We start from the raw sequence: 26,316 nt of genomic DNA, 5'->3' as shown, positions 1-26,316 counted from the left end.
ATACACATCAGGGCTTTGTTGTGCCTGCTGCTGTGGTCCTGCATGAGCTCCACGACAAATACTATTATTATTATCATTATTACTACTATTAGGCATCGCTTGGGGTTAACTGATAATTATAGTTATCATTACTAACTCTCTAACTTAATCAGTCATGGCAGAAAGAAATAAACATGTTTAAAGCTGGTACAAAAAATGTTTTTGGTCTGTGGTTATGCATAATTAACAGTGTGGCTGCTTTGACTGACAGGTAGGTGCCATTACAGATGGCTTGTTTGAGCATCCATGATGATCCGCACAGATCAGCTGGGAGGCAGAAGAGGCAGGACTGCCAACATGGTGCATGTAGAGTTTGTAAAATATTTTACAGTTATACCCGACTTAGAATTTTGTCTGTCTGATTGGTTCAATGTGAAAATTAAATTATTATACAGTGAACTCCCATAACAGCCTACATATAATGAAAGTGGCAGTGTTGCTAACCTATAAATGCATAATTACTCAAAATATAACTAAAGATGGTAATGGTATCTTTTAGTTTGTTGCCATTTCGAAGCACCAAACAGCTCTTATGTTGTTCCAAGAAACTTTCTGACCACAAGACTGCACTTATGTGACCACTTTATTCAATTTCATGTGTTTTTGTTAAACGCAAGTTCACAAACAGTGAATATTTAGCTGTGCATTTGTTTTTCAGTCATCCCTTTTAGTCATTCCTAAGAGATTATTTAGTGTCTAACAATGGTTGAGTGGAGTCAAAAGTTTGAATCAAACATCATATTATATTTCCCTAAAACCTTTAAACAACATAAACATTAGACCACACACATTAAAATCAGACTTTTGCCAATATCTGTAATAGGTTGTATAATGAAATTTCAGAGAAAATGTGCGTACAATTGTTCATGAAATTACCAATCTGGTCAGAAAATTAACAAATTAACAAACAAAGATTTTTGAAAGCAGTACTAACATCAGATCATTCTTGTGTGGGTTGGTACAAATTCAGGTGCAAAGTAGCTCCATGTGTCCATGCATTTCCTGTCCTGCAATCTCAAAACAACCAATATCAAGTGGTTATTTCTAAAATGGGAGTTGAAATATGCAGAGCAGTCAGTAAAAAAAACATTTAATTTTGCAGTCTCAGTTCCCATCAGTCTCAGACCAAAGAGGTGGTACTCTCTGGATTGACTCGAACAGGCCTGGTGCTCTTCCTCAGGTCCTGCAGCTGTTTGGCCGGCTTGCCCACGCCCTCCTCGAACCTCCGCTCCACCACCGGCAGCACAGTGTCGTGGAGGAAGGTGGCGTTCTGCATGATGAAGGTCTTCTTCTCGGGGTCCTGCTCGCAGCGGAGGCTGTAGTCCACGTGCTGCACGGCCACCAGGATGATCTCCCTCAGGCTCTCCAGCAGCACCATGTGCAGCTCGGGGAAGTAGAGCTTCAGGCCTTCCTCCAAGAAGTTCATCATCTGCTTTGTGAAGGCCACGATAGTGTAGCTCAGGTTCACCCAGCAGTCGTCGCCAGTGTACTGCTCGAAGCTGCCCATGCCACAGCTGCGCATCTCATCCTGCAGAGAAAAAGATTGATAGAGTTTCAACATATAAAAAATAACAGTGATTAAACATATTTACAGCCTGGTACAAAAAAACAGTAATTTCCCTGTTCATGACAACTGTACTGAGGGTGAATCTTTATAAGGCTTAAAATTAGTGAAGAAAAACAAACACACAAAACAACATAAGAAAAACCACCTTGAGTTTAGCCAGAGCCTCGGGGGTCATGAGATTCATCCTCCTCCACATCTCTTCAGAGTTTCGGTGCTTGGTGGCTTCCATGATAATGTCTTTGTAGCTCAGCAGGCCAGCCTTGATGTCTTTGACCAGCAGAGACTGCAGGGTGAAGGTCAGGTCGAGGCCGATCTCAGTCAGCTGCTGACAATGCTCCTTCGCCACTTTAACACACTCTGCTGCTGTCGACAGGCTCTCCTTACTGTCAAACACCTGATAAAGACAAAAACTCACTTCATTAGGATTTTTTTTTTTTAGACTTTCACATGCTCCTCTCATCTACTTTAAAGCCGCAGCCTTAAATTTGCCCACCAAAGTAAGTGAGAGTCTACCTCCGCTGCCTACCTGCTTGCTGAATGCGTCCACAAACATCCTCATGGCTGATCTGGACCAGACCACGAAGGCCGAGTAGCAGCCTGTGTTCCCTGCAAAGTCCATCTCAAACTCTTTGGCCGTCTCCAGCAAGCTGGTGAAGAAGATGTTGCAGAGTTTGTGGATGTAGAGCAGCGTGGCTCCTTCGATGCGAAGCTGCCGTATGGCCGTCTGGACCGCAGCGGCGCGGTTCTTCAGGAACAGCTCGCAGGCTTTGGTGGACTGACCTGCAACAACAGAGTTTTCACATCATACAGTGTGAAGTTTAAGGCTGTTTAAGGAGTTTGATAATCGATTAAATGTTAAGTTCTTCTTCAAACATTGACTAGTTTCAGCCTCATCGTGAATATTTTGGACAGTTGGTTGGACAAAACAAGCTATTAAAAGACATCACCTTGGGCTTTAGGTATTTAGTAATGGACACTGAATCAATAATTACAAAATAAAATACCCTAATATGGACTAAATACGTGTGAAACATTGAAGGCATGATTTATTATTTACCCCCACTTTGTATTTTCCTGCACAAACTGTACACCACTTTTAAAACAGAGTGTACATATATTTACATTGTAAGATTTTTGATTATTAATGTTTGTTATGCACCAATAACACCAAGACGAATTCTTTGTATGCGAAAATCAAATCTGATTCTGATTCTTCAAGGTAAAAATCTTAAAGAACGTGTGTGGTTGTGTAGTTGTTTGCATGCTTGACTCGAGTATTTAAAGTAGATTTAACTATGCAAAATTACAGCAAATAATTCAGGTGTGGGAAGTGAAACACTCTCTTGACAACGCTGTGCTTGAACTGTGCAATTCGAATATATATTCTGCTGCAGAAGAACTTTGTGTTAATGAGAAATAAAACAAAGCAGGACCTAGTCTGATCAGCTGGGACACGGCCCGACGGGTGGCTTTAGGTCCACCACGAAGTGACCGATCCGGAGACAACTCAAACACCAGAACCTCCGTCAGCTGCCGCACACGCTCGTCCACCTTCAGCCTCAGCTCTTTGACCCTCTGCGTGACCGGCTGGTCTTTCAGATACTCGTTGAGCTTGTCCAGCAGGTCCACGGCGCCCTCAAAGTCTCTCTGGGCGATGCAGACGTCCAGATCTTCTGGCAGCTCCTGGATCCACTCAAGGCTGAGGTTCACGCTTTCTTCAGCACCGGCTGGCTCATCGTCATCCATGTCGAAAGGATTGGTGGACACCTCGACTCTTACAGGAGACGTTGGGACCTCCTCCTCTTTCTTGTGCTTGTCCTTGGTGACTTTGTTCTTCTTGGTTTCGTCCAGGATCTCCAGCCACTCCTTCTTGATTTTGCTGTTCTCCGCCTGGAAGATGCGACTGTCTGGGAACATGAGGATCTTGAACATGTCTTTCATGGGTGGGTTGTCTTTAACGTTGACCACGGCGAAGCTCTCCAGGTCGTACAGGGCGTTGTATTTGTACTTCACGGTTCCTCTGCGGTTTGGCAGCCAGGTGGCGATCAGCAGACAGTCATTCATCAGGAAGGCGTGCACCCTCTGGATCGGGGACATGTTGTCAACATCAAACTCTACGAGATCACCATTGTAGACTAGGTGTCTCCCTGGGGTGTCCATGATGTTCTTACCCCCTTCCACTTTCTCCAGCAGTGAGGTGAGCGTCCTCTGCTTCACCTCCTCTGTTTCTTTAGGGAAAGCAGCCTGCATCTCTTTGGAGGTCTCATCTTTATCTGTGGACAACAAGGCCTGGGTGATGCTCTCCATGATGCTCTTCTGCTCGGTCAGGATGTGACTCAGCTGGTACATCTCGCTCTCCAGGTATGAGATCTCTTTGGCCGTCTCTATGAACTGTCTGTAGTTCTTGTAGACGTTTTTCTTCAGGTTTTGAGCCGTCTCGTCGGCCAGGTTTTGGATTTTCTGACGGTGCTCCTGCAGATCTCTGTCGCCATCGGACTGCTGTGACAGCTGCTTGACGTAATTTTGCGGGTCGAAATTGGGCGACTCGAGCAGCTTCCGCAGCCGGTTCCCTGTTTCCGACATCTTTCCACCGATAAAGTGTGGACAGAGTCCTGCTGAACGGAGACACAAGAAGACTTCTTGGAGACTCCTCGGTTTGTATCCGGTTGTAACCCAAACAGGAAGTCGTATACTGTCGTGATGTGTCGTTCGCGGACGAGCCGGTTCAAATTTTTCGACTCTCCCCTCAGAATCCGACTCCCCTTTCACGCATGTACTGCAAACATTTTATTCCCTTGTCAATTTACGGATTTTCTGGGGTTAAATATGATTACCGGAAACAATCTTAAACATTTTTTTCTCTTTTCTGCAAGACAAACGACTATAGCCCAGTAAATCGGCATTTCAATGGTTTTATGATGGATTTAATTTCGCTTAAGTTTCCTTTCGCAAGTTTCATTAAAAGAAATTCAAGTCTCCCAAACAATTAAAGGTACCTCTCAATCCATATAACAATGCAGTCAGGCCATGGGTTAGATATGGTTTTGTCATTTCTGCCGTCTAACACAACAGGATACCAGTGCTCTGTGAAATAATAATTATTTAATGCCAATATAAAAAAAATTAGGCATTCTTTTTTATTCAGAAAGGCAGACCTCCATCACATACAACTTTTCATACATACTTTAACTCAGTTTGTCACAGATACAGTGATGTTGAACTTACTGCCCTTCTAGAGCTCTCTCCTCTGGATCCTAACTATTCCAGATGGAAATAATAGCCCAATAACAACCAAACCAGGGAGCGCACCCCTACGTGTAATATACACTCTATTCACAAAAAAAAGAGAAAGAAAAAATTAAAATAACAGAGGGTAGATTTACACAAAGCATAAGTACAGTCATATAAAATCAGCTCTGATTGGTTTTACGTACTCAGCCCATTTTGATTAGATTAGAGAAACCGAGGCCCTCTTCTGGAGACAGACCCTTGAGAGGAGCTTTCTGGTGAGTGTCTGGTGGTCAGGCCTTCGCCCACGGGGCAGCTCGGGTGCTTTGCCTACGGGTGGCAGTAGTCTGGCTGGTACAGCTCTAAGACTACGAGTCACTTATTTCATATATTCTGCCAAACAAATGCCTATTACATTATTTGTAATACACTACACTAAATGTATCTTAGTGTAGTCAACTCCAATAAAATTGACAGAACTCAATCAGGATAAGTCACCTGAATTTAATATGTCTAAATAAGTCAAGTTTGTTTTTGATGTAAAATGCACTTAAGTTATTTATTTTATTAATTTATTTGAGCAAGTCATTGATTTGGGTGGTTTAAGAGAGTTACACAGGTCTGTAAATGCAATGAAAACAATTGGCTACAGCATTTTATTGGTATTAGAAAAGAAAAAAAAAGAAAATTATTTTTACTTGTGAATGCTTCAGTACAAAGGTAATTTAAGTGATATATGTGTACACATACGAATCACAAGTCAACAGTGCTAAATTAGGCTTTGATAAAACAAAGAGTCGTTTAGGAGCCGAAAGAGTCAAATGATCTGACTCCCTAAAAAAAACGAACTTCCCACTGTCGTACACTGACAGTGGTTGACGCCTTGAACGTCACGGGACTGACAAAAAAAAAATATGGCCAACAATTCATATGAAAACAAACACTTTTAAATTAAGTTTAGTCGTTTGGAGAGGTCGAGTTTATAATTTTATTATAGCATTTTAAATATAAACTACATATAAAACACGCCTTATTACTTTTTTTTACGAATTTAATACAACAGAACATCCCCGAGTTTATTTTTGATCGGACAACTACTTTAACTGAAGAAGACAACAAATCCCAGAATTCATTGCTTCGATTTCAAACGCGCGAGAGTTGTGTCACGTTTGCCAGAGTTACTCAAACCACGAGCGGAAAATGAACTTCACAACAAGAGCACACTATATTTTATTTAATTCATTTAATGGGGCCATGTACAGTATTAAACATAAACATCAACGATTACATCTGATGTACTGCACCAGAGTTAGCTTACAGCTACTTTTCATCTGCAGTCCCTTCTGCAGACACAATTAAAACATATTACAGCACAATAACAAACAAAGAAAAAACACACAGGACACATGATACAAAATACAGTATACACAAAGTCACTTAGTGGAGGAGTGGCCAAACCATTTAAACTTTTATAAACACGGCACAAATTTGAAAATAATCTAAAATCCTCAAAGCTCAGTAAATTGTATTTTTCCGGTACCCTACAGTGATGGAAATGCATTGCCTTTTTGTCTAGATATACTGTCACTATTGTCAGTATATACAACCATTTAAAAACATCACTATATCCTGCATAATAAAACAAATAAGTGCACTTTGTGCAAACTAAATAAATGCTGTAATAACCACATATTACTCCTCTAAAATAAGATGTTATTTGCTTTTATTCTTAATATAATATCTTATATTATGGTCACTACTCTTGCAATACACTATGGTCACTTTACATTACAATACTCTTTTTATATATCATACCACTTTTATCCTCAGCACTTGTCTGTTTTGAAGGTTGGTTGTTTTTTGTGTTTATTGTAGGTTATAGATATTTCTGTCTGTTTATTGTTGTTGTTTTGTTTTGTTTTTTTGCCTTTTCTACTTTTTTCTAATTCTGTAGTGTATGCTACACTTTCCTTTTGCTGCTCTAACAAGTAAATTTCCCCGCGGTGGGATGAATAAAGTATAATCTAATCTAATCTAATGTCATGTGTTTTATTTTGAAATACTTATTACCGGATGTTGTGGTTGTAACTGTGACAGTGAAATGTTGGCACTAGCTTCGGGCTGACAGTTGGCGAACATCCTCGAAGATGTGGATGTTTTTGTCGACATCATGACACGGATCAGAGAGTTTTTACGGACAGTATATTTTATAAACATATTTTACAGACTGTGTTTGGCTCCGGTGAGTCTGTCACGTGTTTGTTTGAGCTGATTTAGTTAGCTCCAGCCAAAGCTAAGTGAACTAGCCGCCTCTTCTCCGCGCTGTGATGGATGAAGACTTCCTGCTCGCCGTGCAGCTGCAGGAGCAGTTCAACGACGAGTACGAGACCTCGTTGTTTCCATCAAACGGGTTTGAGGATAACAGCCTCGGACAAAGCAGTAAGAAACGGAAGGTGGAGGTAGGAGCCGATGTTGTGCCCTACTGGAAGCAGCCGGCTGTCCGGCCCGAGAGGCCGCTGTCTATCGTGGACGAGACGTGGGAGATGCTGGACCCCAACCCCGATGTCAGAGCCATGTTTCTGGAGTTTAACGACACTTTCTTCTGGGGGAAACTCTGCGGGGTGGAGGTGAAGTGGAGCCCAAGAATGACACTGTGAGTCTGACCTGTTTATTGTGTTGTCACTGCTATAAAATGCTCTCAGTGTTGCATGTGTCATCATAATAATACATTATACAATATTACAATGAATGAGAGTAGACAGCAAATAACAGAAACAAAGAAAAAGAACCATACAAGTATCAAATTACAAGAATACAACATTAAAAACAGGTTAAAATAGGACAATGCAATTGAATCAGATCAGGCTATTTTAAACATATGAGGGAAGAGGCTGTCATTTTGAAAGGTCTCTGTGATGTGTCTCTAACATTTCCTGTTCCTGTCTCACAGGTGTGCTGGTGTGTGTTCCTACGAGGGCCGAGGTGGACTGTGTTCAATCCGACTCAGTGAGCCTCTGCTGAAGCTCAGGCCGCGAAAAGACCTGGTGGAGGTGAAGTGGATAGTCACTCAGATCTTGATTTTTTTCATAAACATACATACAAACATACAAATTGAGTATTTGATATCCAACACCAGGGAAATCCACTTGTCACAGCAGCTTGAGTACACACGGCCGATAAGAAATAAGAAATCTACAGAAGAAAGTCATGAAGTCGTGCTGGTGTTAAAGAGTCTGACAGCTGTGCTCCTTCTTACATGGTAGGAGTTGCAGTCTTGTCTCATGCAGGAGGTGAGAGGAGTTGTTCCTCTCCTCCACTTCCTCTGAGGAAGTCTAGGGGGCAGTCCAGGACAGAGCTGGACCTCTTGACCAGTTTGTTGAGTCTTCTGCTTGTGACACTCACGTGTGTCAAAACAGCAATTTTCTGTCAAAGAAAAATATCAGAATAGCACCAAAAATAGACCTTACAGCTTGTTACAAGGCTTGACGTGTCTACAAATAGTTTATTTATAGCAGGATTAGAGGTTAAAAAACTAAAGAATGTATAAAAATATAAAGAAACTATCAGGATAGATTGAAGTTTTCTTCAAAGCTACTCTTGCCGGCTGTGAATGTGTGTCAGTGTGGAGCTGGAAATTTAAAGACAGAACACACATAACTATTATCCTTTTTTTGTTTCCACAGACTCTCCTTCATGAAATGATTCACGCGCTGCTGTTTGTGACCCAGAACAACAGAGACCGAGACGGCCACGGCCCAGAGTTCTGCAAACACATGAACCGGATCAACAGTGCCACCGGGACAAAGATTTCTGTAAGTGTGTCATCTGTTACACAGATTTTTTTTGTTTTTTTTGACAAGAAATAACCCTTAGAATAACTCTTCTTGTCGTCTTGTCAGATCTACCACAGTTTCCATGATGAGGTCGACGTGTACCGGCAGCACTGGTGGAAATGCAACGGGCCCTGCCAGAACCGCAAACCTTACTTTGGCTTTGTGAAAAGGGCCATGAACCGGGCTCCATCTTCTCTGGACCCCTGGTGGGAGGACCACAGGAGGACATGTGGAGGGACCTACACTAAGGTCAAGGAGCCTGAAGGATATGGAAAAAAAGGAAAGAAGGATGGTAAAAAGGATGGGAAGACCTCAGAGAAGAAGGCCCCGGGAAATGGAAAGCCTTCAAGTACAACTCCAGGTGATGAGCTTGTTTCCTCTGCTGCGTGTTCTGTTGTAATATCTATATTTTGTTTGCATCGTCTGACTCTGAATTTGTACCTTTTATTCCCTCTCAGCTCCTGGATCACAGGACATAAGGAACATTATCCCATTTAGTGGCAAAGGTTTCCTACTCGGAGGGAGTTCACAGCCCTCATCTAAACCACTGGTGCCTGTTGTGACAACATCCTCGTCCAGCCCCGTCTCCTCTCCGAAGAAACCCTGCACGGCTTCATCTCCAGCCAAAAGTATCAGTTCTCCTGTTCATAACAAAGGACTCTCTGGTGCCTTTCCCTCCATCAGACCAGCTACCTCCACGGGGCTGAAGCCACCTACAAAGAGGTCAGTCAGTAACACAAGGGTTTTTGTCAACATCAACGGCTCGCCTGTGAGATTATCCAAACCCCACGGCAGCAGCAGCAGTAGCCAAGAAGCAAACAAAATCAAACAGAGGTCCATTGAAGACCTCTTCAGCAGCACAAGCTTCAGGAAGTCAGGGAGTTTATCCTCCACCTCAAACACAGAAACTAAAAAAGACTCGCTGACATCACCAAACCGTGCTGCTTCTTCCTCCTTCCCTAAACAACAAAGTACCCATTCAGCTTCCTCTCCCAGAACATCTAACCCTAGTTCTAGTCAGTCCAAGTCTTCTGTAGTTTCAACAGGAACCAAAGGGAGCCCAGTTAAACCGACACAGTCCAAGTATTTCAATCATTTGAATGGTGACAGTACATCAGGAGCCGCTGGTGGGGGTCAGCCATCGAGGAAGAGGCCGTGGGACGACCGCAGCAGCTCTGCAACCATCTTTAACTTCTTCACGAAGACGTTAGGCGGCGATTCAGCGGCATCAAGGGAGTCGGCGAAGACAACATCACCTGCAATGCAGCAAAGAACTGCCACTGCAACCACCACTTCCTCCTCCTCCTCCTCAGCTTCCTCCCTACATTCCTCGGCAGGACTGCACAGTGTTTCCTCCTCGTCTTCCTCCTCCTCTGCACTGATGGTCAGCTGTCCTGTGTGCCAAGCCAAGGTGCAGGAGTCAAAGATCAACCAGCATCTTGACTCCTGCCTCTCCTGAACGAGGAGCAGCAGACGCACGAAGTAAAAAGGAATGTTGCAATTAAACCAGATTTTAAGATTTTAAGAGAAGTTTTCAGGGAGTGTTGATCTTTCTTAACTTTCAGATCACAAACTTGACTTTCGATTTAAAAGGACAGTATTACCTCACTGTGATAATAATGCTTCTCTCAGGAGTGCCTGTCTGACAGTTTGTGCCTTAGTGTAACAAGAGAACAGCAGGTTGAACAGAGTGAAGTAAGGTCATCGACTTTTTCTCCTTTAATTTCATCAGGGAAAACAGTACTGACAATAATCCACAAAGTTCTGTCGTGTTGGCTGCTACAAGTTTGTGTATTTCGTCAGAAACTGAAGCCTTCTTGTTTTAAACTATGTTAAATATTTGAAGAATTGCTTCCTCATATCATCTTGATCAGTTTTGTGAATAATCTCTTGAATTGTTTCACTGTAGGGCGACCTACAAGCCTGCATGTTTGGATCACATGGTGTGGCTGTCCTTTTACATTAGACTCACAGTGAAGCAATTCATGAGAGTCCATTCAGAATCGATCGGTATGATGTGAAAGCAGAGCAATAATGGTTGAAATCCAGAAGCTGCTGTTGTTACGTGTCTAGAAAAGTTATTTTTGCCATCTCTGGCTGGGGGCGGATGGTTTGGCTGGTTCCTGTAGTTCGATGTATCTGTCCTCCAGACAGCAGGAGACACTGCCTGACCTCTGCTGATCTGTGGGAATCAGGTTTCACGCTTGTCAGCTATTTATTTCTCCACATCTTCACATTAACACTGCGCCAATCTGCAGGGTCAGGCTGGTGCACGGATATCTGATTGTGCCTCGGTAAGGCGCTGATATGATACTGATATACTACAGTGAGGACGGTTTACATACTTTTGTTGACTTTTATTTTTTGAGTGCAAAGTTCAGATTTTACTACCACAACATGAGAATTTCAAATCTCTAAGTTCCACTTGTATATGTTGTGTTTTAAAGGAAACTGTTAAATATTTTTTAGAATTTGGTGTCAAATAAAAAGTTTTTACTGTTTCATTTATCTGGATGTTTTTTTGCATCAAGCCTCGTTCCTGCCAATTAATCACCAGATTCAAGCCAAACATCAGTTAACAAATACACATTGCAGTTGACTAAAAAGCTAAACATTGGAAATATACAGCAGTTTAGTCATCAGCATGCCGAATACAGAAGTAAAATAATATAAAGTGTCAAATAAGAAGATAAAAAAGCAAAACTTCAACCTCATGGTGGAGTTACAGAAAGAGTTACAACATCATCGAAGTCAGTTTCACCCTAACATGGCTGTCGACTTTTGTCCTTCTTATATTTATTGGATACTTTATTGGATTAAATTCTTCAGGCCTCTTGAAATTCTTCACAGAGATGGAAGAATACCTTACAGCTCATATCATCCTGAGGTGTAAGGCTCACACACAAACGGCAACCTAATCATGTATTCGAAGTCTTGTTTGTGTCAACATGATGAATGTAAATCCAATATTTACTCTCTTTTAACTCCTGAGGGAAAGATTTGTCTCTTTAGCGGGTTTTTGTTGCACAACTCATTATAAAGCTCCGTAAAGATGATGAACCGCATTCACATCATCACATTTAAATCAGATTTCTCTTCTCTCTTATATTACCCACACTATATTTTACATCATCCACTACTTATGTTTTGCAGTCCCTGTTTGAGAATTTAAATATGCTGTCAGTGTTGTCTCAAGCAGATTTAACCATCTGGTCTCATCTCATCTTGTATTTAAAAAAACCCACTGAAAGGCGTAATGAAAGGAGTTGCACTGGAGGACGAAAATGCAGACAGAAAGTGGGAGTAACAGAGCTGGTGTGAGCAGAAAGAGGGGGAGGTGGCTGAGGGCAGAGGTCAGACAGCGTGAGGCCAGCTGCTGATCAGGACTACGCCCTCCTGTCTCTGCAGCACAGACTGCAGCAAGGCCAGGGGCAAAGTGACAAAGCATGTCAGCAAACATCCGTCGCCATTTCAGTTTTCACAGTCTGCTGCTGCACAGATCTTTGATCGCCATCTGGCTGCATCACGCTTTTAAAGCGAAGAATAGATCAGGGTAAGAAGCGTGTAGATTTTCCTCTGATGTTTGAGGAAGTGTGATCTGTGAAGAAGATAAAAAGGTTATTTTTAATCTGTGAGTGCTCGAATGAGTAACAACTCTCACTTCTTTACAATCAGGTGAAGTTAAGTGTCACCTGAAGGCCTACGAACCAAGTTGATAATAAAGTGAGCTCTGGTGACCCAGCGGTAGGATTTTCCACTTCCCTCTGAGTCAAGTTTTTCTTACCTGTTAATATGACTTGATGGTTTTGAAGAAGTACCAGTACACCAATGTAAAAAATACTCCATTACAAGTAAACTAGAACACTAGATGTTACTACTTTGTATTTAGTTAGGTAGTTTAGTTCAATGAATCCCAATCTATTGTGGTCAGGTCCCCTCTAAAGAGCCATACGATAAGACATGTGAGATGATGAATGGAGTTGGAAAGAGGAAAAAACAGTTAACAAGTTAATCTACACAGATTTGGCTTTGGCTTTACTAAGTAGAGGGTCTTGGTTGTTTCACAGATTCTGCTCATGCTCAAAGGCATAGGACAAACATGTCTGATGAGAGGGTGTTAATACTCTTTCTATATAAATATCATGGAGTACATTAGTCTGAAATGTTTCAGGGTGCATTTAAAACAGTAGATGGTGTTTCAACCCATTAAAACCAGTGATGTGTTTCATCAGTACAGTCATGTTGTCTTAATTTACAGCTTTACAAGTTTAAAATGGATCCGCTATCGACTCATACACACCTGAGATCATGCTAAGAATACCCAACAACACTGTAGTAGAGTATAAAGTACAACATTTCCCTCTGGCATGTAGAAGTATACAGAAACTTTACATGGAAATACAGCAGTGAAGTAGTATTAGTATTCCACTTGCTACTTTCCACCATGGACTACTAAACCAGGACGTAGCAGTTTACAAAGGGGAGCACTTGAACGCAGCAAATCACATCCCACAGTGAGAAATGACTTATTGTTTATCGTCAACAGAAGGAGGAAGCTGTTTCATTCAGAGCAGGAAGGTAAGGTACATGTTTAGTCACCGTTTAGCCTGAACGCATCACTGATGTGCTTGTGTTATATTTTTATTGTATACAATATTTGGTGATTTTTATGCTAAAAAAACACTCACTGTGTGTAAAGTTACTTTAACTCATTCTGACTCAGAGAGGAAGCTGTCATCCTCATCCCCTCCGCAGGCCCCTCAGCAGAGGAAAAAACTCATGTCGGTGACAGCAGCTGTTCTCACCGGCCACTCCTCTTCCCTGACCTGCTGTACGCTGACACACTATAGGAAGCCCGACCTCCTCCATCCAAACACACACTCTGCCTCCTTCCTTTCAGACCTATTGTCTCCCTCTGACAGCGGTGCATCCGAGACAAGCTCCAAGTTCAATGCAGTCGTCACAGCAGCTAGATGTGACTGGAGCACAGATTATTTCTGATAGAGGTGTCTGTTTTTTTCATCATTTAACAACAAATTTGCATTATGTTTGTTTATGTTTGAAATGATGTGATGCAAAATGTGTCAATAGAGGGAGAAGATGGCACACATACAGACATATACACACATAAAGCGTGTGTGTGCGTGACCCTTAATCAGCATTAGAATCAGGTTTATTGCCAAGTTTTCAACATAGAAAGCATTTTGGTGCAAGATGGTCATAATAAATATTGTAAGAGAAAAACAAACAGTACAAAATATGTGAAATATATATGTTTTAGGGTGAAAAGAGGTTAAAACTAAGATAAACTAGAGCCAAATCTAGTTTATCTTAGTTTCTTAAACGACATACATAAATTATTATAAGGCCAGATGATGGCATTGTCATATTGTGTCAGGCTGTAGTGAAAAACCGCAAATGAGAGCTGCAACCATTGACAGTATAACGAATGGACACTGTATCCATGACATCACACACAGGTTTCTGAAGAGAGAACATGGGGGCTTATGGAGATTGAGTCACTTCTGTCAAGTGGAAATTTGAGGAACTGCAGGTTTTGGCACTTCATTGGCTTCATTTCACAGCCACATGGCTGCAACTAATGATAGCATTCATGTTCAGTTAATCTATAAATCATTATTATTCAATGAATCGATTCATCAAAAACAACGTTATAATATCCCAGAGCCTAAAGTGACGTCTTCAAACTGTCTGAAACTCAAACAAATTCAATTAACAGTGACATAAACTGATAAATGGTTATTCACAGTGCTAAACAAACCTGAAAAATAAAATAAAAACAATGAGAAAATGTATGATGGGAAACTTTTTTGCGGTCTTTTGTGCCTGGGTGAGTACTAGTATATTTTTGGCTTTCGGCAAGATATCGCTTTCCAGCTGAGACATAAGCGGATATCTTTAGACCATTAATGCTAAGGGATGCAAACTCATTGTGCTTTTTAGCAAGTCTGATTAATACAAGCCTGCTATGGTTGCAAGCTTCCCCAGGGGGTGCCATCATATGCCTAATCCTTTGATCTCAGGGGGCAGTGATGGTGGTGATGGTGGTGGTGGTGGTGAAAGATTATAGTGGGGGTCCCTCTGCTTATAAAACCCACCAACCAAACAGATTGTCCTTGATCAGTCTCTTTAAACTGTGCAGCTGTGGACTGTCAGCTGATGGCTAATTGCTGGGATTAGCCTGTACAGAGGGGATGAGATGCTTTTCAAGGGTGAATGTAACATCTGATACGGTGTTGGCTGATAGCATGGTAAAGCAGTCAACGGCAGTTAACACTTTGAGACACAGAACATGTGTAGTTGGTTATTCCTCCCAGAGCAGTTTTATTGTGTATGTCAACAACTGAGTCTTCAGTTAATTTATGAAATAGAGCGTTGATTAAACTACACATTATGTATTAAAATTGACAACAATTGAGTAAAACGTATACTTAAAGTGTGTTTAACAATGGAAACACTGCAGCTAACACAAGGGCACCAGCCTCTTTATCTTTAAGTGCCTTATCTTCATCAGGTACATCAGTGGAAACAACAAATTAAAACTCATCTCGCTCCATAAGAAAAAAACAAATACACAATATATGTTTCACAAAATGCTGAAATATTCCTAGAATCCATAATATCTGTAAAATATCATCAAATCATTATTTCTTGGACCTATTAGGAAATAAAAATGTGTTAAAAAATGTGTACAGCACCTTTAAACAACAACACAGTAAGGTGTATTTTGTGCCTAGAGTGTTTATATCTGTAGGAAATGAATCAGGTTTAATTTAATTTCAGTCATGCGATTAGAAACACAGAGCTTCAGGCTTCAACCCATCTGCCTGACGTGTGCCCCTCTTTTGCCAAGGCGTGTGTGTGTGATGCTTTTGTGTGTTGGTTTCAAGGTTATTGTGTTGTGTTTTTGTTGTGACGGGGCTGCAGGGTGGGAGGGGGGTCGGGAAGTGAAGCCCACCATCTGTCCTCAAACTATTGTCCTACACACACGCTCCTGTCACGACCTCAGACCCTCTGTCGACATTCTGCTGGGGGAAAATCTATCAATTTGTTTCATTGTAGTGAGTCAGATAAACACAATGTTCCATTAAAACAACAGACAGATGTTTGGTTTAATGCTAAAAAGTATTCACTGGTCATGTTTAAATAGAATAGAATATTATACAGACAATGATTCACAGAACATGAATTCATATATACGGAAGCATATTGCTGCCAAGCCAGAAAAATAAAATCACCTTATAACATGACAAATTTATTGTTATAATGTTTATGTTTTTAGGGTATAAGAGGAAATTTTCACAATGTTATGACATACAAAGTTATCACATAAAAGAAGAAGCTTTTCTTTTTATAACAATATACTTTTTATTTGTTATAACCTGAAAAATATCTTGTTATAAAGTGAAAATGTCTTGTTATAACTTGAAAAATATTTTGTTTTAACAATAAACCTTTCATGTTATAACACAATACTGATCCTTTTGTACAGATTTTGGTACAAATCCTCTTGTTTAAGTGAATAAAAGATAAATAAACAGCAGCAATCCTTCATTCACACCTCCTTCACACACTAAAATGGAAAGGTGTCATTTGGACTTAATTGTGTCAAATTTCTTCTATTAATTATTAATTTACCTCAAGAGAAAGTGTGCATCAATTATTCAGTGTTTCAGATGTGAGAGCCATTCCCATCTCTTATCTCTGTTTAAAATGTAGATGTTTTATTTTAGATAATAAGTTGAGAATTCAGTCAAGAAAAAGAAGATAGAGTCTCTAAGTGTTGGCAGGGAGACGCCCAGCAGCCTCTGTGTTAAATGGACAGGAAGCGGATTTTACTACTCAGCCAGAATCCAACATCGTCAAGTGAACAACAATTAAACACAACACCGGAAATCAAAGTTCAAAATAAAACCTGAGTATTTACTGCAGGCTGCATTACTAACTTTTTCTGTATTTATCTGTATGTTGATTTTACAGTGAACGTTGATGTTTTATTCCGTATTTTACTGTATAAGTACAAGTTTTTTCTCATGATAAAGAAACACTGTTTTGCCATATAACTGACATAAAAATAACAAGAATGCCACATAAAATAAAAGTTTTGTCATTAAGTTTTTTACGTCCTGTAAAAAGACTTTATATTATACACTGTTGCACACACATTCCTCTTTTTATTCCTATTTATACACGTCAGGTTAGTTGTGGTTTATTTTTCATTGTGATATGTTTGGAAGAGACTGATCAATAAAGTTGTAAGAAGAAGCTTTGCTTTTTTATAACAATATACTTTTTATTTTGTTATAACCTGAAAAATATCTTGTTGTAATCAATAAAGTTTCAAGAAGATACACTTTAACCATCAAAGAATAATAATCATCATCACACAACAATTTCACGTGAAGAGGTCAAAATATTTTCCAATATAATTCTAACTTCATGGGCAACTTCAAGAAAGAAAGAAAGAAAGAAAGAAAGAAAGAAAAAAGAAAGAAAGGTAGAAAGAAAGAAAGAAAGAAAGAAAGAAAGAAAGAAAAAGAAAGCTTTTCTTTTTTATAACAATATACTTTTTATTTTGTTATAACCTGAAAAATATCTTGTTATAATCAATAAAGTTTCGAGAAGATACACTTTAACCATCAAAAAATAATCATCATCACACAACAATTTCACGTAAAGAGGTCAAAATATTTTCCAATATAATTTTCCAATTTTCCAAACTTCATGGGCAACTTCATGGCAAACTAATATGTGAATGAAAAAAAGAAAGAAAGAAAGAAAGAAAGAAAGAAAGAAAGAAAGAAAACATCCCCTACCTCGTGTTTAACCGTGATGCTTTTATTTTGAAGCCGTACCGGAAGTGTCTTGCCCTCACTCCGGTCACTTGACGTGGCGTCGCTGGCCGCCTCGGGCACAGAAAACACGGACGCTGTTGATCGGTTTGTTTGGTCAGAGACTGTTTGTGCTCCGCGTTTACAGGATTTAAGGATAAACGGTAAAGCTCCGGTGTCTCGTCGCTTCGTGTAGCAGCTCTCGGGACGATGAACGGTAAGTCAGCGAACGGCTCTCTGGGAGGGATGGCCTGCATCGAGGGGCTGCCCCCGCTGCCGAAGAGCCTGAGCGGCTTGCTGAACTCGAGCGGCGGCTCCTGGAGAGAAATGGAGAGGATGTACGTGAAGAAAACCATGATCCAGGACGACCTGAGCCGAGGCAGGAACAACACCGACAACCTGCTGGCCAACAAGCCGGCCAACCTCGACGCTGCTCTGGCTCTCCTACGGAAAGAGATGGTAACATTTCAGGGAGTGTTCATTGTGTGTCCGACGGCAGGAAAGTCTGTGTTCACCCCGGGCTATGCACGCTCATGCCCGGCCACACTCCCCAAAGGAGCTCCGGTAGTTTGGAGCTTTCCGTCTTTTGTGCAAACTGTGGCACATGTTCACCCCAAAATAAGACTTTTTACTAATGATTACAACCTCCTGATAAATTCGGCATACACACTATTCACTACACACCACATTATATAAATAAAACATCAACTTTAAGGTGTGGATCTCTGTTTTTTTGGAGCCCACTTTAACCAAACAAACCCCAAATTATGAGTTATATGTTCTCTTTAGTGCCCTGTACATTGGCCGATGTTACAAAAAGCTCATATTAATCCCCAAAGTGTGTGACATTATATGCTATCCACTATATAAAGTTGTTTTTTTAAGCCTGAGAAGATAAAACTAGATTTTTTAAGACTGAGTCTGGCATTAAGAGGAGCAGCCTTGCACAGGATGTGACAAATTAATCCACCTTGTGCAAATAATACCTTTAAACTTATAATATAATAGCTTTCATTGTGATCTAATACATGTTATTACATTCACTGGGGTGAGTCTTTTACACTCCCTTGCCAGCAGCAGGGATTTTCATAACAGAAGCAGACCAGGTTTCATTATCACCGTACACTCCTCCATGGCTCTTGGTCAAACACACAACAATAGAGTTTCCTCATATCCAGCAATTTAGATGAGAAAAGGTCAAACTGTAGCTGAAACTCGACCCTTTTTTTCCATTTGTGTGTTTGTTCCAGGCTTTACTAAATCCTATTTTCAGCTTCACGTGCTCGAGGCTCGTTGCTTTTCTTTCTGTTAATGTGTTACTTTGAGTTTGTACTTCTTATTTTCTATGGACGCTGTATAGTTTAGAAATCTGTAAGCCGCTCCCCGGGTTTATGGAGCACTTAATGTTCGGCCTCAGCTGTTTTGAAATGTGTGGCTGCCAGCTGTAATTAGTTTTGAAGACAATGCAGTGACCCTCGGTTCATACTGTGCTTGTCAGCTGAGTGGTATGCAGTAGAAATGCCCTTTTCAACCCTGGTCAATAGACTTGTTTTGGCCAAGTAATGTCAGGTATGTGTACAAGTAAGACTTAAGTTTCATTAGCCTTTTATTCTGCTGACTGTTAAAGTGCCTTTAAGCCTCTTAGACAGATCTGTCTAAATAAAAATGCAGCACATTCTCACATTTTAGAGGCTGGAACAAGTCAGCGTTTGACATTTCTCTTTGTTAAATGACCCAAACTTTTAAACTACTATAATTAATTTGTTGATTTGATGATTTAGGACTGATGTTGGGTTGTTGTTGATGTAGTTTGGCCTGTAGTCGTCTGTAGAGCTGAAGCGATTCATCTGTTTATTGCTTTTTTGATCAGCAGTTCTCATAATAATCGTTCAATAATTGGTTACAAGTTGTCCTGTGTTGTCCTCCAGAGGCTGGAGTACCAATCACAGATTATCACAAGAAAGATCACGTATCGTTTTTACTCTTTAAGCGTTGAGGAAAGTCAGATTTTATTTTTTTTGGCTACTCGGTGGTCAAGTTAGCCTTCTCCCTGTTGGACCTATAAGTAGCTCAGAGATCATCAGAGACGTTTCATGCATTCATCAGGCTCTTAATACTTCCTCCAGGTTGGTTTGCGTCAGCAGGACATGTCCCTGCTGTGCCAGCTGTGGTCGCTCCACGAGTCTATCCAGGAGTACAAGGGCAGCTGCCAGGACCTGAGCGCCGCCTCCAGCCTCAGCATGATGGAGAACGGCTACTTCGACGAGGATGATGAGTATTACCCGGAGCCTGGCGCCACTCCCACCGGGGAGCAGCCGGATGGAGACGTCGGAGACGGGACCGCCACAATGGCAGCGGGCAAGAACGGAAGCGGCAAAGACGACAGCTGGGACTCCTTTCACGTTACCATCTGAGGCTTCTTTCTGCAGATGGATTTTTTTTAGGGGTAAAAGACTTGTGTTAAGCTGGAGGGAAGGTTGTTTTTTTGGTATCTCGTTACCATAATAGACTATAAATATAAAGCTCCAGCTTAACGGTAACTCCTCCTCAGGTGAAACACACCCCTGCTTGTGCTGCAGAAGTTTTTATTTTTTATTGTTTTGCAGCGTGAGCAGGAGCTTCATCAGACCACAGAGTGGCTTGTTAACACCTGCTCAAACTCAGGAGTTGAGACGGATTATAACCCGAGACTCCGTATACTCAAAAATTAGGCAATATATATGATTTCTTTTTATAAACAGCTCTGCTGCTGCTTCTATATCAAATGGGTTTTTTGCTAGCCAGTCACCCTTTTTTGGCAGAACTTTTTTTTTTTTTTACATATACAAAAATATATGAACAAAGTTGTATTATTTATTATATAATATAAATAACAAGATATTTGCTTTCCTGTTACTCTCTTTGGAAGTTATGTTCTGCAACCCTGCCCAGGTACAAAGGGTACAGCATTTAGACGTTGGAAAATCGGGACTTTAAAAGTGAACACAGACTTCTGAACTCTGTGATCTGACTGTGTGGACATGCTGACGGAGACGGTGTGTGTGTGTGTTACTTATCGTTTATTTACATAAATCTCGACGGTCGTCGACAGGAGCTGTCAGACCTTCTGGAGGATGGAGAAAGAAGAGGCGACGTGCCTGTGTCGTACCTGTTCAGAGTTAAAATCGCTTGAGAAGGGAGTTCTCGTACGCCTACTCTCGCCTTGTTAAATCGAGCTCTGAAAATGTGAAATGTTTAAAATGCTGGAAACGGTTTGAACTGTTTGCATAGGCAAAGCCCAGGCTGCAGATACACACCCTGAATCTTCAATGCTCGGGCGCGTTATGTGCGACTCTGATGTGCCACTGTTTTCTGACTGGGCGGTGCAAAAAGCCCAGATGGTTTTGTCTAATTATACTCCACTCCACTCAGACTTGGGTCTTATTTTCAAAGTTATAGCCATCATTCCTATCAGTGATAACTTGCAAAGGCTGTGAACAACTATGAAAATGAAGCTCAAATTATAACCAACGACATAGGATTCAACATAGCCAGGCAGCAAGTGCTCAGTAGCCAGCGTCGACTTACTCAGCTCAAATCAAATAAACGTGGCCAAGAACGGAGCAACTGTGACGAACTTCTCAGATAATTTGCACTCGCTAGCTGGAATGTTTGTCCGTTTATCATGTGACGCTGATTGAGAAATGAAAGTACATAAGTCTGATGGTCAGTGAGTTCACGTGGCCTTCAGACAAAGCTGTAAATCTGGTAGTAAGTATCAAATGAATACAGGGTACTTTCTAACGCTTTGTATCTTATTACATAACCTAACAAGCTCTGCTGCATCTCTCTTGGAGTTATACTACACAGGCTGAACATTATTTAAGACTTAATTAATATTATTACAGTTGTTTGAACATACCTGCAAACCGTTCAGGGGCTGTTTTATCTGAGCCTCACCCTGAAACTGAAACTGAAGTTTCTTTTACTAGACGAAACTGATCACTAACAAGATTGTAACAGCAAGTTTTTAATTCAGCATAACTTGCCTTTGTGTATGAACAATATATCCCACTTTACTGAAATAACGCTCTCTGAATCTAAAAAAAGTCTGCCTTTCTTTTGCCGCTCTCCTGCCAGAGGCAAAGACATTTGGATGTGCAAATACTATTACTCCTGCTACACGCGTGAGCGGTCTTCCTCAATATTTAAACTCAAACAGCAAAAGTGTCAGCTGAACCTGTAGCATGCGACGCCGCAGTTCAAATACCCGGCAGCTGTTCTGTCAACTCAATTTAGAAAATGACTTTTACTCTGTCGACAGCCACCGCCGCTCTGAGAAAAGGTGTGGCAGAGTTTCAGTAGCGTGTTGATAATATATCTGTGTGGACGTCATCTGTGTGTAGACTGGAACACGAACCAAAGAACGTGAAGCACTCAACATGAAATGTATTTGGCTTCAGGTGCCCGAGGAAGACTTTTCTAATTGGCTGATCTTGAATGATTACATGAACGTAAAAAAAAAAAAATGTAAAGGTGCATAATGATATCTGATGTTTTGAAGAATGTCTTTTTACAGCTCATGTTTACTCTTTCTTCTTGTGAGAGTTACGCCTTCAGCCCACTCAAACAAACACTAATATTCAGCAGAACAACAAAGTGTTCATATTTCTTCTGTTTTCTTTCACACGTAAAAGTGTCAGACGTGTCAGACACGTGGCTTCTGGGTAAAGAGAAGTCAAAAGTATCATGTCACAAACCGGTAATTTTCATAGTGACCTACAGCAGTTCTCACACAGACGTTACAGTGTAACATTAAAGGAATAGTTGAGATATTTGAGGAATGTGCTCATTCGCTTTCTAAGCTGGCTCCGTCCAAAGGTAACAGCATATCAGCACCTCTAAAGCTCACACACTTTATTTCATTTATTCAATACCTACAAAAAAAACAACAACATGATTATGTGTGAGACTAGAAGAAACCAGCAAGACAAGACAGCATTTTGAAACTATTCCTTTTAACGCTTTGATTATTTCTGTCAAAACCTTTTGAGGTAAAATGTAAAATTTCAAGCGTGTTCTTCCCTTTTCTCTTGTGAGCCGAGTTCTAATTAACTACACGAGGTTGAAACCACAACACAAACACTACCTAAATCAAGTTTCCAAAAAGAGTCTTCAGCAGAAGATGACGGTACTGACTCCATCATCGTCTTTGTTAGATTGAATGTTTATCTGTCATGGCAACATATCACTAATCTGAAACTAATCAAAGCACATTCAATCAAACAATTGATACAGTTAAAAGCAATTCAAAACTCAACCCCCACATGTTTTATTGGATGTCTACACAATTAGTGCCTTTGTAAACCTTCAGGTTTCAGACCTGTGGCTTACTGTTCAAGACGGGGATGTGAATACACCACAAACTGTTTGTCTCGCTGACATGTGCCTGGTTCTTAAAGCTGCTGTGTGCAAAAATTGAAACTTGATGACTTTTGCAACTTCCTAAATTCCTTAGTTATTGTATATGACATCACTACAAATCTGGTTTCCGTTATCCGTTTTCATCTTGTTGATGAGGTTACAGATGTTGGGAGTGGCTGTTCTCTTCTCGTCATGGTCGGTACTTTTCAGAAATTGTACACATCAAACAGAGACCACATTTTCTTATATTTATTTAAGTTAAAAAAATCAGTTTTAATCTTCTGCATGTAGCAGCTTTAACTTCCAGAACAGCCTTAAAATCCGTCATGTCATTTGTAAGAAAAAAGAAAATTCTAGGTGCACTCCTCACTTGCTCAAACGTTTCAAGTGTTCAGATGTAATTTTGCACTTGTCTGTGGTTGTTCTGTGTTAAATCCTGCAAAACTACGACTACCTGATGCTCTTTTGATTTTGGTCTTGGTCACGCAGGCACACGGTGCTCGTCGTACAGTAACTCTACTGTAACTAAATTCAGCACAAGAGAGCTAGAAAGGAGCTTTGAACTGAACACCAGCAAATTGTACCCTGTGTCGTACTATTAGCCAATGAATAATGTGCGATTTCCTACTTTTACAACCCCCCTCTTTTCATGTGATTATTGGATGTGTAATGTGGTTGATGTCGTCTCAGGGTTAACTTGTGGCGCCTGATAAGAAATTATCAGCATGTCTTCACCCTGGAGGGACGGAAAAAATAATAATTCACGATTGTAATGTGACACTTTGTTATTCGGTGGTGGTTTTTTTGTGCAAAACGTGAAGTAGCACACGAGGTAAAACGCAGCAAAAGTCGTAAATGTCATGTATTGGTGTGTGAACAGCAAGGGCTTCTTTCTAAAAGCCACCGTTTTGCACCAACTTTAAACAATCACCTGAAAAAAATCAATCCTTTAGACGAGGTGCAAAGATCAGATTTTCTACTTAAAGTGGCCTCAATAGACCAGAATGCAACACCAGCCATGTGTTCTTGACTAAAGTGACGGGTATTAACTGTAACTGTAATCACAGTCACGCCTCACTGTTCACTTCACACCCATGCTTTAGTGGTCGTTAAGAGGCACTGTGGGAAACATAGGAAGCATGTGTAAGTGGGTGCACCAGAAATAGCTCATTATAACACTTCAACGCAATAATTTGATCAGAGATTGATGATTAGAGAGACTTATTCGTGGAATAGGTTGATTTGTATCAACACGAGCTGCCGAACTGCTTCAAATGCTTCTAACTTTTGTTTAAAAAAGGCAAAAAAAACCTCAAAATCTGCTTTCATCAGTTGAATTTGAGCGTGTGAATCAGCCAAGAAAAACACAAGAGAGCCTTAGAGGTTTCAAAACTGATTGTCCATATTATTATCCTTTTCTAATTACTGGTTACGGCTGTTTGAATCTGTCTTTGGGAACTCAATGAGAGGCCAGAAAAGTGAAGTGACTTCATATTTATACTGTATATCATTCATCATAATCTTTCATATAGTGGAAAAAAAAAGGTATTAAAAAAGTATTGTGAGAACGTGTGACGCCTGTGTTGTTACCATCCATCATTACTCCTGTTCTTTGATCCATGAACGACCATACTACTGTTTCTTTGTCTCAATCCTATCATAGTTATTAAACTGATATGAATTTAATAAAGTGATTCCATGCTTCTCAGGCTTGGAGTGAGTTTTTTAAAAATTCTTCTACATGAAACAAACTTATTTTAGCTGGACCAATAGTTGGTGGTTAAACTGTTTTGCTGGTTTGTCCTCGATCAGAAGATCAAGTACACAAAATTATTTTAAAAAGTTTAAGTTTTCCTTGAAAACCTGGAATCCTGCATTGAAAATCAGTCTAGTTTTCATTAATATAACAATTGTTGTATTAATCTGAACTCTTAAATAACTTTATTTTATCAAATACATCTGATATTATGTTGCATAACAGCCACATGTGAGTTTAAATGTTTTTCCGACAACACTTTCATACGTGTAGTCGTGCTTGCATACTACTGCATGTAAGGCTGTGCTCATCCTCTGGGGAACGTGAACGTCTGCAGAGCATTTCACAAAAATCCAACCAGTAATAGCTGAGATATTTTAGTCTCGACTCTTGTTGTTGTTATTAAAAAACAATAAGACACAAATAATCAACTGTCATCCCTAAAATCTTTTTCAACCCCAGTAAAATGCTACAAAACTCTCTCAAACCAAACTGCAGTCTTCTTCCTCTCTCTCTCTCTCTCTGCTGCCCTACTTCTTTCTTTTTCCTGAATGCATTTCACTCTGACCTGCATTTAAATGCACAGATCTGCTTTTTAGTCTTGAGTAGCTGCCTTGCTGGTGCAGTTCCGGTTTTAATGGATCATTACTGCAGCAGGATGTCACTGCTTTGATGTAGAAGCTGGGAGCTTCAGATGAATTACTGATGATGATAACACTGTTTATATTTTCCACACTCAATTTAAATTCTCACAAACTCTTCCAGTGAGACTGAAGAAATGGGTCACGCAACAACCATTTCAACTCCATATATGCAGCCTGTTTTCTGCTGGTTTGGTATCACTGCTCAGTGAATTTTGTCCTCTGTGACAGTCAGTTTTGAAATTGTCATTTATATCATCATTATATAAGAGTCTATACTAATAACTGAAGGTTGAATTTTAAGGTAAATCTTATTCATTTCACATGAATGTGTAACTTTACATTCAAACTCTGTAACTTAGTATTAAGTATAGTATTAAAGTAATTTCTGTTTTTTCAAATTATATACAAATCTCTGTAAAATTATTGACATTATCTGTCATTTCAGCTTTTATTAGTATCATCTTAATGAAGATGTTTGACTGTAAATCAGGGAGAATCTGTAAAATAACAGTGTTTCTCTGCAAAACATTAGTGTAATGTAATTTACAGTTTTTGACATTTATTTGGATGATATTGCATGGTATTTTACTTTTATTTTACAGTTGGTTTGTTTTTTCCAGCAGATCTGACAGAGTATTAATTTAAAAGCTTTATAAAAGGGCTTTAATATTTTCTATGTGAATGACCTCTACACAGACAGCTCTGCATCATTTAAAGCCTGTGTTGTTGTTGTTCTCTCTCTCTGCTCTGCGTTCTGGTCTCGTGCTGCCTGTCTGAGCGTCTGTTAGGAGATTAGAGCAGATTAACATAATCTTGATTGAGAGAGCAAATCCAAGGTGCACATCACTCTCTCCACAGGGAGGGATGGGATGGATTGCACATCAGAGCAGGGCTGTGGGGACCAGCAGAAGTTTTTATCCTTGCCAGCTGCAGATCATTGTTGATAATTCTTGTAAAAATCGAAGCTCGCTGTTAATTTCGGACCTGCTGTCTC

The 26,316-nt window shown here is 40.3% G+C and overlaps 3 protein-coding genes across 3 annotated transcripts; 2 read left to right on the top strand and 1 right to left on the bottom strand.

Moving 5' to 3' along the window:
* Positions 1–604: 604 nt before the first annotated feature.
* exoc8 (exocyst complex component 8) lies at positions 605–4,336 on the bottom strand. Its single transcript, XM_027284032.1, has 4 exons — positions 3,040–4,336; positions 2,133–2,386; positions 1,752–2,000; positions 605–1,567 (listed from the first exon to the last, which is right to left on the bottom strand). The coding sequence occupies exons 1-4, from the start codon at positions 4,187–4,189 to the stop codon at positions 1,160–1,162; spliced, it is 2,061 nt and encodes a 686-aa protein (XP_027139833.1). The 5' UTR covers positions 4,190–4,336; the 3' UTR covers positions 605–1,159.
* Positions 4,337–6,903: 2,567 nt separating this feature from the next.
* sprtn (SprT-like N-terminal domain) lies at positions 6,904–11,023 on the top strand. The gene is made up of 5 exons (XM_027284030.1): positions 6,904–7,487; positions 7,785–7,884; positions 8,518–8,646; positions 8,734–9,028; positions 9,126–11,023. The coding sequence occupies exons 1-5, from the start codon at positions 7,162–7,164 to the stop codon at positions 10,124–10,126; spliced, it is 1,851 nt and encodes a 616-aa protein (XP_027139831.1). The 5' UTR covers positions 6,904–7,161; the 3' UTR covers positions 10,127–11,023.
* A 6,526-nt stretch (positions 11,024–17,549) lies between these two features.
* On the top strand, positions 17,550–24,224 carry fam89a (family with sequence similarity 89 member A). Its single transcript, XM_019266509.2, has 2 exons — positions 17,550–17,978; positions 19,646–24,224. The coding sequence occupies exons 1-2, from the start codon at positions 17,730–17,732 to the stop codon at positions 19,931–19,933; spliced, it is 537 nt and encodes a 178-aa protein (XP_019122054.2). The 5' UTR covers positions 17,550–17,729; the 3' UTR covers positions 19,934–24,224.
* The last annotated feature ends 2,092 nt before the right edge of the window (positions 24,225–26,316 follow it).

The sequence above is a fragment of the Larimichthys crocea genome, chromosome XI (assembly GCF_000972845.2).
Source record: "Larimichthys crocea isolate SSNF chromosome XI, L_crocea_2.0, whole genome shotgun sequence".
Taxonomy (NCBI): Eukaryota; Metazoa; Chordata; class Actinopteri; family Sciaenidae; genus Larimichthys; species Larimichthys crocea.
Note: the sequence above shows the minus strand (reverse complement) of the source record. Positions and strands in the feature narration are given on the sequence as shown.